At 68.3% G+C, this 14,150-nt stretch overlaps 1 protein-coding gene across 2 annotated transcripts in view; it reads right to left on the minus strand.

Moving 5' to 3' along the window:
- Positions 1–1,949: 1,949 nt before the first annotated feature.
- Col26a1 (collagen type XXVI alpha 1 chain) overlaps positions 1,950–14,150 on the minus strand; it is a 142,628-nt gene continuing 130,427 nt past the window's right edge. The window contains exons 4-13 of one of the 2 annotated variants that reach the window (XM_047533808.1): positions 13,571–13,632; positions 9,384–9,540; positions 7,496–7,594; positions 6,945–7,097; positions 5,446–5,529; positions 4,772–4,824; positions 4,437–4,472; positions 4,234–4,284; positions 2,816–2,900; positions 1,950–2,632 (exon numbers count right to left, since the gene is read on the minus strand). In XM_047533808.1, coding sequence (XP_047389764.1) covers positions 2,475–2,632; positions 2,816–2,900; positions 4,234–4,284; positions 4,437–4,472; positions 4,772–4,824; positions 5,446–5,529; positions 6,945–7,097; positions 7,496–7,594; positions 9,384–9,540; positions 13,571–13,632 — 938 coding nt within the window. In that variant the 3' untranslated portion in view covers positions 1,950–2,474. The remainder of the gene's footprint in view (positions 2,633–2,815; positions 2,901–4,233; positions 4,285–4,436; positions 4,473–4,771; positions 4,825–5,445; positions 5,530–6,944; positions 7,098–7,495; positions 7,595–9,383; positions 9,541–13,570; positions 13,633–14,150) is intronic. The other variant, XM_047533810.1, reaches the window with a different exon arrangement.

The following is a 14,150-nucleotide window of genomic DNA, read 5'->3' on the forward strand; positions in this document are numbered from 1 at the left end:
CACACAGGCCACACACTCAGACCTTCCACTCGGGAAGAGCCCCTTCCTGCATGACCCCAGCCAGTGTCCCCGTCGAGCAAGACGCCACCCTCCACTGGCTCCCCCACCGCCCCCTGAGCTCCAGGGGTGTCCCTGGTTCGGGAAGGTGGCACCAAAGCCAAGCGCATCCCCCGGGGTCCCTGGAGACGGGCCTGTTGCTGGGTCACAAGCCCAGGCCTGGGTGTTTGTGTCTCCTGGTCACATCCAGAGGCCCCGGCGGTCACTTGCCCTTGAGCATCCAGGTTTGGGCCCCTACTCTGGGACCCTCGCACAAAGGCGCACCACCTACCCACGTGTCTCTCTCCAGGGAAGGGCTCACTCCCGATCACCGACGTGAGGCTTCACAGACTCATTGTCTGTTTCTTTTCTGTCCTTTCTTCGTAGCAGGGATTGAACCCTGGGGCGCTTCCTACTGGGCCTCGGCCCAGCCCTTTCCATTTGCTTTTTTGAGATGGGTTCTCACTAAGTTGCTTAGGGCCTCACTCAATTGCTGAGACTGGCCTCAGTCTTGCCATCCTCCCACCTTAGCCTCCCTAGTCACGGGTGGCTCACGGTCTATGTGGATGCCCCCTGAGCATCAGCTCCACCTGAGCCAGGAGTCTCTGGAGTCCCATCTGCTTCGCTCACTGAGGCTGCCCAGGGCCGGCCTCTACTAGAGAGACTGTCACAGGAAGGAAGGGAGGGGAGGGACGCTTTCCTGACCCCTGTCCTGGGAGGAGGAGGAAAGCCGAGGGGCCTTTCTTTGGCCGGAAGTACTGACATTCCTGGTGCAGTTGCTGGCTGTCCCCCTGGCCGTCCCCTGCCCACCCTGGGCCTCCCTCCCATAGCGGAGAGAGCTGAACCAGCCAGCCCAGGGCACAGGAGGCAGGGTCCTCCTGGTTTCTGCCCAGGGAGAACGTGCGGCTGACCCAGGAGGGGTGTGGGGCAGGGTAGAGGCCCAGACCCCGGACCCCCACCTCCACATGAACTCTGGCAGCGTGGAGGGTGGGAGCCCCTGCGAGGGTCCCTCCTCCCGGCCACCGCGGTGGGCTCCCAGGGCAGAGCTGGACCTTCCCGCCTCGCGGCCTCAGGCTGCCCGATGCTGGCGGAAGTCACTCCAGGGCTCCCTGGCGCCTGCTCAGGGGACACGGCCCAGCCCCGTCCACAGCCGCCTCCCCACGGACAGACCTCAGTGGGACGGCAGCTTTATTATCAGACATGAGGACAGTGGTACAGGCCCCTGCCTGCCCTCCATGAAGACAGGGAGTGGCCCAGGGTGGGCCGGCAAGAGGCCGGATGTGCCTCAGAAGGGACCACAGGGTCCAGCAGGACCGGCCGCAGCCTCACACGAGCACTCGAGGGCGGGGGCCAGTCTCCCCTGCCGTGCGGACTCTGCCCAGGGTGGTGCCAGCACCGTCCATTCTCTGATTCCTCCTGCCGCTGAGCCCCAGGTCCAGCAAGAGAGGGACACCAGGGCCGGCCGGTCACAGGAGACGGGCCTGGAGAGCTGCTGTCTGGGCCACCTGGAGCCTACTGGGACCCCAGAGGGGAGGGCCCCCGCCCCAGCTGCCCTCTGTCCAGCTGGCCAAGGGGACACGGGCTTGAGATGTCCTGCAGGAGCGGCAGACCCTGGAGAGCCAGGAGAGCCAGGGAGACGGGGCGGGCAGGGCTGCGTCCCACCCATGAGGACGGTCCGTCCACGCCCCCTCCTGGCTCAGGGCAGGGAGGGCCTGGGGGCAGGCGGGCTGGGAGACGGGAGGCAGCGGGCCCAGGCAGGCAGAAACTGCTCCTTGCCAGGCGCCCTCCTGCGCTGTCCCCAGGCCCATGTAACAGTTCACGGGGTCCACCTGGCTTCTAGAGCTCCAGGCCAGGCATGCTGCCCCTCCCGGCCGGCCTGTGGAGCAGACCCCAACCCTGGGAAGGGGCCGTGGTGTGTGGCCTGCCAGTCCCGTCCCGTCCCTCTCTGGCTGGTCTCCCTGCAGCCGGGCTGCCTCAGGAGCCGGCCAGGCCCAAGCCTGTCTGGATCTCCTCGTGAAGCGGGAGGAGACTGCAGGGGACGCGGCTCCAGCAGAGAAGCCAGGGTCTGAGTCCTGTGCGGGCCACCTGACCCAGGAGCCCTGCGGGTCAGCTGGGGATGAAGAGCCTGGCTCCTGAGGGTCAGGTGAGCGCCCGGGGACACTCCCTGCCCAGGCCGGGCAGCAGGGCTCAGCGACGCACGCCCGGCCCGCCAGGCCCCTCTCCGCAGACAGTGGGGTGGGGAGGATGGGCAGTGTCCTCTGCAGACTGCCCCTGCAGGCACCATCTGTCACTAAGGCCCCCAGGGCCCCAGGAGCCAGTGCCCCTCATAATGGTCCATGCGCGACGCCCAGGCCCACGTGGGACATCCTCAGGAGCCAGCGGCAGCGCCCGCCCAGGGTGGGTGGGGCCGGGGCGGCTCGTCCTGGAGGGCTGGGCTCCTACTTCCTGCCGCTGGCCTGGGCAGCGCTCTTGTGTGCGGGGTCGGGGCCCAGCAGGGCAGCCAGGGCGCCCTCGGGGTGGCCGCCCCGCTTCATCTTGAGGTTGGCTCTCAGGGCTGCGTCCTGGCTGGAGCCACCCTCAGGGGAGGCCTGGGGATCTGCAAGGAGGGAGGAGGGCGGGCTGAGGCAGCCTCGGTGGCTCTGAGGCACAGCTGGGACAAGGGGACCCATCTGTCCATCTGTCCATCCGCCCATCCATCCGCCCGCCCGCCCGTGTGCAGAGCCGTGGGGTCTGAGGCCTGAGGACAGCAGGCCGGGGGGGGGAAGGCCGGGCCGCTCACCGTGGATCCCGATCATGTGCTCCAGGATGAGGACCCTCTCGGCCAAGATCTTCAGGGCCTCCCGCAGCTGCTGCACCCCCTCGCCCTGCCGGGGGCACTCAGGGTCAGGGTCAGGGTCAGGGTCAGGCCCGCGCAGGCGGGAGCTAGGGCTGCCTGGACACGGTGGAGGGCCATAGGCAGGTCCCTCCCGCCTCATCTGTCCCCAGCACTGCTGCAAAGCAGTCAAGGGGTGCCCCACGGGGGTCCCGCCCTGGTTCACAGAGGAATCCAAAGCCCAGAGAGAGCGGCCGGCATCCTGCGGCCACACAGCCTGGGCGCGCCTCCCCTTGGGCTCCTGCCAAGGGCCCCACTTCCAGAAAACCCCCTAAGGAGGCCGAGGCCCGAGCCCAGGGCAGGGCTGTGCGGGTGGGAGGGGCTTCTGCCCCAGAGCACCAGCCACGTGGTGCTGAGAGCAGGCCGGGTGGCCAGGCTGCGGGTGGCCAGCCAGGACAGAAAAGACCAGGGCCAGCCCCCTTCTGCTGGCAGGAGGCAAAGGACCTCGAGGGTGGACGGGGCACTGACTCACTGAGAGAGCGGTGTGCGGGCCACTGTCCCCACCAGCCCAGCCCTGGGTGGAGCGGAGGACGGGGCCCTAGTTGCCCTGCGGGACGGAGCCGCCAGCATGTTCAGGTCGATTTAGTTCAAAGCCAGAGGGAGCCGGAGCTCATGCCTGGGTCCTGGAGGGGGAGACCTCCCGCCAGGGAACCAATCAGGGCAGCCACTCAGGGAAGGGGACGGCCAGGTCCCCGAGTCGGGGAAGGAGCACTGCGTGAGGAGCAGGGGTCTCCAGGACCCTCTGTCAGGGACCCAGCTAAGCCCCGTGTCCCTGAGCCCCTAGTTCTCATGAAATGGGGTGGGTGCTGAGGCAAGCGGCTTGGGGACCTGGACCTGCCCCTCCTGCTCTGCCTCCCGCTGCCTCTGTGCCCACCTTGGCAGCTCCACTTCCTGTCTGCTCCCCTGGCTCTGGTCCTGCAAGGACCTCCCGAAGGCCCCAGCCTCGCCCACAGCTGCCTGCCTCTGTGGCCCAGGGCGCTGCTCAGCCAGGCCTCCACCTGGCCTCCACCCGGCCTCCACCTCCGCCTCCACCTGCTCCGACCCTGGCTCCTTGGGCTCCAGGCCCAAACCCCCTCCTCCTGCATCTGCCCTGCCCACCTGGGCCCTGGGTATCTCTGTTCAAAGGGGAGCCCTGTCCCTTTGGAGGGACTCCTCAGCCCCTCTGGAGTGGGTCCCACTCGGTGTCCCAGGTCCAGTCACCCCATGGTGGCAGCCCTGCCATCTGCACGCTGCCCGCGATCACGGCTGGCCAGGCCTGGGGTGTGAGGACAGGTCCGGGGTCCCCCCCTCCCTGTGGTAGGGAGCCCGGCCGGCAGCCATCTTACCTCTGTGGCCGCCGCCTTCTCCCCTTTTTCTCCCTTCACATCAGGCTCAGCCTAGGAAGCAAGTCCCACAGTCACTGCCCAGGCCAGGAGCCCTGCTCCAGGTGGCCTCTGTCTGTCTGTGCCCAGCAGGGACAGCCCCGCCCACCCGGCCCAGGGCCACGCCCCCAGGACACTGGCCCTCCATGGGGCGCAGCCACACTTACAGATGGCCCCGCCACTGCCCGGTCGCCAGCCAGGCCCTGCGGAAAATCAAACATGTGCCTGAGGCCCGGGGAAGAGGCCGCAGAGGAAATGGGAGGCCAGGCCCGAGGCCTCTGGGCCCTGGAGCCCGTCCACAGCCGGCCAGGATGCGGCCCCAGCTGGGCCCTTGATCCTCCCACCTGCTGTGGGGACAGGGCAGCAGAGGGCCTGCTCCTGACAGCCCCCAGCTCCCCTGGGGCCTGCGGGAGGGACGAGCTGTCCCTCTGAGGCCTCCTCCTCCCAGAGACCATGGGCCCGCCCACTGCTCCCGCCCAGCCAGAGATGACCACGTCCTTACCTGGGATCCAGGAGCTCCAGGGGGTCCTGGGGGGCCAAGTGGTCCTGGGGGCCCTACGGCAGAGTCGAGCGCTCATGAGGCCTCCCCCGCCCGCAGCCAGCCCAGCTCCGTCCACCTCCTCTGCCTCCCCCGGCACAGGGCTCGGTGTGCGGTAAGTACTCAGGGACCTTTGTCCACTGCACAGGGCGCTGGTGAAGGACAGCTGAGCCACCCGGCTGCCCACCTGCCCCCAGGGCCTCCGCTGCTCCTCCAGGGAACCCTGGGGTGACGGCCATGCAGCTGGGCGGCAGGGCTGGGAGCGGTGGCCAGCCTGCCCGTCTCGTGCTGACCCCCAGGCAGCGCACATGGTGGGTGGGACCGGGCCAGGCCCGAGCCTCTCCACTCCTGTGCCTCCGCCAGGCCAGCTCCCCAGGCCCCTGTGCTGCCCCCACGCAGCTCCTGGGCCTGGGCACCCGCACAGCCCGGAGCCCCTCCCTGCTGGGCACACACAGGGCAACCCAGGCCACTTTTTTCTGGTGTCCAGCTCAGCAGGGTCACTCGGGGTTGGTGTGTTCGGTCCCCCGGGGAGCTGCCCCTTACCCTCTGGCCATGGGGCAGTCCCAGCCCAGCCCCTTCCTGAGGTCAAGCCCAGGAGGGACTTCCAGATGGACCTGCGTGGCCTCCAGTGCACTCACCTGGGGGACCGGGGGGGCCGCGGGGCCCTGGGATGCCCGCCAGCACTGTGTCCACCACGGCAGGTGCCAGCTGGGAGTCTCCGTCTGGGGGACGAGCAGCGTGGGCGTGAGCACGGCGGAGGCCGCCTGCCCAGGCCGGGCCTGCGGGTCCGCCAGCCCCCGAGGGGAGGTGGGCTCCTCCCGCACCAGGCCCCCCAGCAGCCCTGACACTGCTTCCCCTGCTCAGAAGTGCCCGGGAGGCCCGGCAGTCAGAGGGCAGGGAGGTCAGCGAGCCTTCCCATGAGGCACCAGCTCCTTTTGGAACATTCTAGGCCCTCCAGACTCGGGGCCTGCCGCTTACTCCAGGAAGTCCTCCCTGCCCCTGAGCTGCCTGTCATCGAGGTCACATGCTGGGGTCTAACGGTCTCCGGGGCCCTGCAGGAGGAGCCCCGCTGCACCCGAGAGCCAGAGCCAGAGCCCAGAGCCCAGAAGGCTGGGAGGCACCCGGCCGCCCTCCACACTGGCCACCGGGCGAGTGCTCCAGACGTACTCCCTCCAGGAAGGCCACCTCCTTGGGGACCCTGAGGGGCTCTGGGCTCAAGAGGTGACCTTGGGCCTGTGCCCAGGGCAGCCCTGGGCTGGCTCCTCGTGGCTTAGGGGTGCAGGCTGCTGACAGGAGGCCACTGCCCGCTCTTCTGGCCTGGGGCCATCCCTGGCCACTGCCCCAGGGAGGAAGCTGGTCTGTAGGCAGCGGGGGCCAAGCTCTGGTGCGGCTCCACCGGAGGGGTGGCCATGCTTCTCTGCAGAGGGGACGCTGAGGCTGGGAGGGGGCAGTTCTGACCCAGGCCCGGGACAGACAAGGCCGGGCTGCCCCAGGGCACAGGAGCCAGGCAGGAGGGTGGCCCGGGGTTCTGGGGCAGCTGACCAAGAGGTGCCACCTGCCCGCGGAGCCACCAGCCACCCTCTCCTCCCCGGGTGTGAAGTTGTCCCACTGCCCCAGCTGAAGCCTGGTGCCAGGGCACTCAGGCCAAGAGGACGCTCGACCCGGCACCTGGGACTTCTGCTGGCCGGTCACTATGGCCTCACTGTCCCTTGGCCCAGAATCCTGGTGCCTCTCCTGCTCTGCCCACCCCCTGTGGAAGCAGCTGGCTCTGCGTGTCTGGCGTCTGCCTTGCCCCCGCCCAGCCCCAGGGCCGAGGGTGTCTACTTTGTGCACACATAGTAGGTGCTCAGTGAACACTGTCACATGACCCACAGCAAGGGCACTCGTGGGGAGCTGGGCCAGGCACAGGCAGTGGTGACCAGCTGAGCCCTGTGGTAGGAATGGGCCACCTGGGGCCCAGAGCGAGGCTGGGGAGCAGCACCAGCCCCCAGGGGACACTCTGCCAGTGCCAGGCCATGGTCCCCACAATCCCCTCACTGGCAGGATCTCGGCTTCCCTGGACCCTTCTGAGGAGGGCTGTCCCCGACCCCAGGCAGCGCAGCATCCCTGTCCACCCGGCCCTCGGTGAGGCACTCACTGTCCTTGTCTGTAGGCGGCTGCAGGGAGTACAGGACACCTTGGGGGCCACTTGGCGAGAGGCCCGGGCTTCCTGCTGGGCCCGGGGGTCCTGGGGGGCCGGGGCGCCCCATCTCTCCGGGAAGCCCGCGGGGCCCTGGCGGCCCCAAGAGCCCTGCAGTGGGGGAAGGAATGGCCGTGAGGCCGAGCCTGGTGCAGAGAGGGAACTGTGGCCCCGAGGGGACAGGCTGGCCAGGGACACGTGGAAGATGACCCCTCCATGTCAACTGGTCAGCTTCTCCTTCCCAGCCCGGGGCAGAGGGGACGCGGGCAGCAGGCACAGAGGCGAGGGAGGCAGGGACGAGCTGAGGCTCCAGGACCCTGCCGTCCTCCAGGGAGCTGGACTCTGGGTAAGGACAGCAAGGGGCTCCCGGCCTCCAGCACCGCTGCCTGGGCTCGGGAGGAGACCGGCCTGGAGGTGGTTTCGGAGGCCGAGCGCAGCCCGGGGCCTGGGGTGGCAGGGCAGGGAGGGAGGGCCAGGCGCTCCCGGCAGCACGTGCGAGGGGTCCTTACCCGGAGGCCCCACCGGGCCCGTCTCTCCTGCCTGGCCCCGGTCGCCTTTGGAGCCCGGGGGACCTGCAGGCCCTGGGGGGCCCGTCTGCCCTGGGGGCCCTAGGAGAGAGGGAGACAAGGCCTGAGACCACTGGGCTGCGGCCTGGGGCTCCACGCCTGCCCCCTGCAGCACAGGTCAGATGGTCCCCAGGAGCCCCGCCACGTGGGCCCCCGCGGGCAGAGGCTGTGGCAGCTGACAAGCCACCGTCACACCTAGTCACAATGGCGCTGGCCCCTTCTGCTGGGGTGAACAGTGCTCAGGGTCCGGCACTCCTGGTCCCCCCTCCTGTCCTACTGTCTCCCTGCTCAAAGTCAAGTCCTGGGCTTGTGGACCCCAGGCCTGGGGGTGGACCCGAGCGGATGGAGACCTGCTCTGGGCCCCTTGTCCCTCTGGGCTTGCTGATGGGGTGAGGGATCTGCTCTGACTCTGTGGCCTTCTGCTCCGCTGCTCAGGACTCTGGTCTGGGAGGAAGGGCTTGGGTGGGGGCCTGGCTCCTGGGGAGCCCCACCTGCCTCCTTCTGCCCCCAGCTGGAGGGAGCCCAAGCGCCACCATTTGTGGTGCGCGCACTCCACCTTGTGGCCATCTTGGGAACTGCATGTTCCCTGGCAAGCAAGGTCCGCCCAGGAGACGGTCCCCCCACAACCCCCACCTCGAGGGCTGGGGGCCTGGGTCCTCTGAGGGACGGAAGCCCCCTCCTCCTTGGTCCCAGAAGGAGATCGTGGGGCTAAGGGGGCCCATGTGAGATGCTCCCCCATGGCAGGCCTGAGCTTGCCCCTCCTCCCACCTCTGACCCTTTAGAAGAAAGCAGGACCCCTGTTCCTCCCAGGCCCCAGGAAAGGCCACTGGAGGCCACCTTTCCCACCTTGCTGGGAATCTTCCCTGCCTGTTCCTGTCCCTCTCCTGAATCCATGGTCAGAATAAGTAGGCAGAGACAGGACAGAGGTGGTGCAGGACAGGTGTGAGCCCGGAGCTGAGTCTGGGGCTTGACTGGGAGAGAGGAGAGGGAGCACCCACGGGGTTCTGGTGGGTCTGAGCCGCATGGCGGCAAAATGCTGGGTGACCCAAGGGAGTTACCTAACTTCTCAGCCTCAGCTGTCTCCTCCGAAACTCCAAGATTCACAAGCTCACAAGCTCTGGGTACAGATTAGCAAGGGTACCTTGGCTGCCTCGGGTGATGTGAAATTACTTAGTCACTGGCACGGCACGTACCAGGACCAGTCACAGGGCCACCAGCCTTGCACCCCTGAGTTCAGCCACATTGACAGGTGCTGGCTCTACCCCCAGCAGAGTGCCCAGTACTGACCGGGCATTCAGCAACTGCAGTGTGACTGCTACGACTAGAATAGCCCGGGGGACCGAGCCCAGACCACAGGGGGGAATCTGCAGAGGGGACGTTTCTACCCCTGGCGAGATGGGACAGGGAGTCGGGGGGCTGGCAGACGTCCTCCAGTTCTGGCTGAGAGGTCAGGAGGTGACTCCGGGAATGCGGGCAGGGGCTCCCACAGAATGGAGCGAGGCGAGGACGGCTGGGCAGGGCTGGTGGCCCAGGGCTAAGGGCCAGGGCGGCTCTGAGGACAGTGGCTGGACTGGAGGGCTATAAGGAAGCGGGGAACCTGCAGCAAACCACGGGGCTCAGGCTGGGCCTCCACAGCCGCCAGGGACCCTCAGACCCATGGCCGGATCTTCTGCTTTTCAAAGACAAACTAGGAATCTTGATTTTCATGTAAAGTCCCCCAGTTTAAGTGTGACTTCAGCTTTTCCAAATGTCACCGGCCCGTTTGGCGCAGAGGGCCTATCTGTGGAGGCCCCGGGAGGCCCTTCCTGGCCTCTGCAGAGGCCACACTCACCGGCAGGGCCCGTGGGCCTCCTCCTCCGGGGCCCCGGGTGGGCGAGGGGGATGGCGCCGGGGAGGAAGTCCTCGTTCCAGGGCGGCGGGGTGCTCTGGGGGGCTGGCAGGCCATTGTCCGGGCCCGCGGGCTGCTCTGCTGCCTCCAGCAGGAGAACCTGGGCCGCGGAAGGGCAGCGGGTCGGGCCAGAGCCGGCCCCGTGTGCAGGGTCGCGCCCAGGAGACCCGCCGCTGCCCTGTGCAGCGGGCTGATGCGACTCTGGGCGGGGCCACCCAGCCCTCTGCCCCTCCCTTCCTGCTGGGGAGACCCCGCGGCCACCCTGGACCCAGGGGCGGCAGGAGCCAGGACAGCTCCCCAGGGCCCTGCTTGCCTTCCAGGGAGGGGCCACGCCCTCCCCTTCCCGGGCAGCTCCCTGGGGGCGGTGGGTGAGCCTTCTGTCCCCATCACTGCCCGGCTGGCTCAGGTTGGTCAGGGGATGACTGGCGGACTGGGCAGGGGGCCAGGGGAGGGGAAGGGTCCCGCCCGGCCTGGTCTCCAGGACCTTCTCCAGGGAGACGCAGGTGGTTGTAGCTCCTCAGGGCGGGCCTGGAGCTCAGCCCTGTCCTCTCCCCCTGCAGCAGGAGCGAGTCCAGGACAGCAGTGACCGGGGCCTGGGCAGGGGCCAACGTCCCCTTGGGTGAAATCTGGGAGCCAGGACGTAAGGCCCCAGCAGCCCCTGCTGCCCCCGGAGCAGCCAGCAGAGGGCGCCGGCGGCCAGCCTCCCAGAGTCCTGCACCGGGTCTGGGTGGGGGCTGGGGCAGAGCCGGTGCTGGGGCTCCAGAGGCAACAGCTCCTCACAGGACTCAGGCCTGGGCTGGCTGCGTCACAGCTGTGCAGTTGTGGGGTCCCTGGGAGCAGTCCCCTCAGCAGTTCAGCAACGGGGACCCAGGGGACAACAAAGTTCACTGTGGCCACATCACGCATGAAGTGGAAACAGCTCAGAGAAGGCAAGTGACTTGCCCAAGGCCACACAGTGGAGGTCCAGGGACCCAGTCCCTCCCATGGCCCGGCCACAGCCTGGGCCAAGCTCCATGGAGTCGCCAAGCAGGGAGCAGCTTGCTGGGCTCAGGGTGGAGCCCGGGACCCCCCTGAAGCAAGAAGGGGCTCCAGTTGCGGGGCACCCTTGGCCCATCAGTCAAGGCCAAGGTCAGGGCTCTGAGGAGGAACCAGGCGAGCAGCAGGAAGGCGGCGGCTGAGGGGCAGGTGTGGAGGACCCAGCAGAGGTATGGGGGCTGGACGGGAAGGCCGCCCGGAACCCCAGGCAGCGGGCTGGAGGGCGGGTGAGGCTCCCCCATGGCTGACCCTGCTGTGGGGGCCGGCAGGGCTGCCACTCAGCAGACGGTGCAGGGGACACGCACAGTGGGCCGGGTGGCAGCGTCCCGGGGGACCTCAAGACGGGCACACTTAACCTGAGGGTCGGTGCCCAGTGGAGCCACCTGAGGGGGACAAGGACGAAGGGCAGGGGAGGGAGGTGCCGGGGAGGCCCTGGGAGCAGTGCCCGCCCTGGGGTCCTCCTGCAGCTCCAGCCGCTCCCCAGCTCCTCCCCCACCCCACGGCCAGCCAGAGCCACAGACCCGGGCAGAGGAGTCCTGGCCACAGGAGGCCCGAGTCCAGGGTCCCTGGCCGGGCGGTGGCCACCCTGCTGGAGAAACAGATCCCACCCTGCCTTGGCATGAGCGCCCCAGGGTGGGCAGCAGCGGGTGGGGACTCAGCCCCGCCTGGGGGTGGAGACCCTGATGATGTCACTGCGGCCTCACTGACTGGCCAGGCCTCCGCCCGCTTGCAGCAGAGACTCCTGCCACCCCCACAGGGGAAGTCCCCTCGGGCTCCCTCCCACTGCCTGTGGTCCTTGAAGTCAGGTCCATGGACTGCGGCCAGCAGCAGAGGACAGGAGGCGCTGCAGGGACCAGAGGGGCCAGAGGGTGGCAGGGATGAAGGAGACGCGTCCCTGATGGCTGCCTGGCCCCAACTGCCCCTCCCTCCCTTGCTCCAGAACCTCCTGTGAACCCAGACCCATGACTGGCCTAGCCATTTCTGACCAGCCCTTTCTGCCCAGTCAGGTACTCAGTTTCCCAGTTCCCAGCCCGGCGCTGGCCCGTGGAACAAAACGAGTCTTTGGGGTGCTCTGCCTCACTGTCTACTTCCTGCCTTTTAACATCGAACACGGTGTGAGGACGTGATACCTTGAGCTGCAGCAGCCACTTTGTAACTAGGGGACACCAAATGTGAGGACAAAAACCAATTCACTGAGGAAGTGCGGGTGGGGCAGAGGCCATGAAGAGCCTGGGTTTTGAGTCACTGAACCAGCCCCGGGCCCACCGGCTCCTGGGCTTCCTGTGGAACAAATGTCCTCATGCCATAAGCTACCGTTGGCTGTTCTCTGACCCGTGTGTCCACTCTGACACACCCAAAGATGTGTCTAATCTGGAGCAGCAGCAGCCCGGGTGGCTTTCTTAGGACAGCCGCCTGACTCCCGACTTCCGACTCCCCATCTGGCTGCCCAGAACCAGCCTTCACCTGCCCAGAGGGGGGCGAGACAGCCCTCCCAGGGAGTCCAGGCGACGGCCGGGAGGAGGACGGCTGCTGACTGGCTCCTCTCCCTGGCCCACCTCCCTGGCTTCCCACCCAAGAGCTTCCCACTCTGGACCTGCCTCCCAGGTCCTGGCGGGCAGGGAGGTGGCCCCCAGCTCCGTGCACCTGGAGTGGACAGGGACGCAGAGTGCGGGGCTGCCAAGGCGAGGTCTGCTGGGAGTGGAGGCTGGGACCTGCCTCCTCCTCCCGCCAGCCTCCCGGGTCACGGAGCCGCCCCGCCTGGGGCACTGGGGCCGAGCCAGGGGTGCCAGGACTGGGAGGGCCAGGGAGGAAACTGGCGGCGGGGGGCAGGGGTGCGGGCCGGGCTGGGGCCGCCAGTCCTCCCAACCGCGACTCCCAACACCGGAGCACCGGGCCAGACCGCTGAGGCTCTGGTGCTGGAAAGTGCCCTTCAGGCCGCCACCTGTCTGGGGCCTGGAGCCCCCGCCCCGGGGCCACTGACCCCCAGGAGGCCAGTCGGTCCCCCCCAGGCGGCTCTGGGACAGGAGGAGAACACAGGAGGCCACCAGGGCCCCAGGGCCTCTCATGTCATGCTGGACAGCGTCCCCCACGGTGCACGTGCTCCCGCCCCACAGTGGCCAGTCCACCCCCAGTCCCACCGCAGTCACTTGTCACCGCGGGACCTGCCGGCGGGCCCATGCACCCAGCTGGCTCCTGGGCCGTGTCCTGCCCAGCTTTACGGTTCCGGCTCGGCCCACCGGACCAGGGCCCTCAGCAGTTCCCTCTGCTCCAAGGAGGCTCCACGAGGATTCGGAGGGGGCCTCAGCCCTGTCCCCCAGGCCTGTCCTCTTCAGGTCCCTCTAGCTAATCACCAGGGAAGATGCTGCTGGTCTGCCCCGGGGACCCCCTGGCCACACGCTGTGGCTTCTGGCTGCAGCGCCTGGAACTCTGTCCAGCACCCTCTATGGCCACAGGAAACACACTCAGCAGGTGGGCAGGGGGTGGGGCAGGCCAGAGGGACAGGGACGGACACTGCAGAGGGGCCTCCAGTGCGGGACAAGGGAAGCCACCTGGCCTTGACTCCCCGGTGGGCGGCACCAATGCCTGGCTGAGCCGCAGGTGGCCAGCAGGTGGCCTGCGGTGTCCTGAGCCCACCTTCCCTTCCCCCCCCTCACCCAGCGCTGCCACGGCCTCTCCCAAAGCTCTGGCTCTCCATGGAGTCCCTTTGCTCCTGGGGGACCCACCCAGGACCTGCTCTTGTCCCCGGATGCCCCACTGAAAGCCGGCAGCTCTGCCAGCTCCTGGGTGCCCAGCCCCACGCCAGGCGGTGGGCAGAGGGAGGAGCCGGAGTGGGGGCCGCAGCCACGTCCCCTCCCCCGCTGACCTCTGGGTGTCCAGCTCCAGCAGCCCAGGGTCCTGGGGGCTCCGTGCCGCCCTGTCCTGCCGACACCCAGGCCAGCCTGCTGCCTGGGACCTCAGGTCCCTTGCTCCCCGCTCCCAGGAGGCGCGTCCAGCCCACGCAGACCACTGGGGCCAGCAGGGCTCAGCAGCACCCAGCGGCTAAACGTCGCGGCACCCCCGCCACCCGCTGCGCCCAGGCCCCCCGCCTCTCTGACCTTGGCCTCCAGCGTGGTCAGCCGCTCGCTCATGTCGCTCAGCCGGGTGCAGTTCATGCATTCTGAAAGGGAGGGGGACGGAGGTGAGGCCAGCCTGGGCCTGGGGAGGGGCGGCCGCGTGGCCTCTGCGCTCGGGCAGGAGAGCACCGTGACTTCGCCTGCAGACTCCTGCTCAGCCTCCAGCGCCTTCTAGAGGCCCGTCCTCCCTGCCACCCGCCAGACTTCTGAGCCTCCTTTTTAGGCCTCCGCAGTTCATGGTGCCATCTGTTTATTCAGCAGAGCGTCTGCTCGGACCAGGCACCCGGCAGCCCAGGGGCTGCCACCGGCTGCGGGTGCCCTGGGGTGGGGGTCTCTGGCCTCAGTTTCTGTCACACAGCAGGACTAAAACAATATCTGATAATGGGCAGAGAGGGTGACAGGGGAGGAGCTGAGCAGGTGGACACAGATCCCAACCGCTAAGCAGGCGCTAGGCGGCCAGAACAGACCCACCTGGGAACATCCCGGGGAGAGGGGACTCGAGCCAGCACGGGTGGGGACGGTCAGGGAGGACACCCTGGAGCAGCAGCCCCTGAGGAGAGGC

The sequence above is a fragment of the Sciurus carolinensis genome, chromosome 18 (assembly GCF_902686445.1).
Source record: "Sciurus carolinensis chromosome 18, mSciCar1.2, whole genome shotgun sequence".
NCBI classification, from domain to species: Eukaryota; Metazoa; Chordata; class Mammalia; order Rodentia; family Sciuridae; genus Sciurus; species Sciurus carolinensis.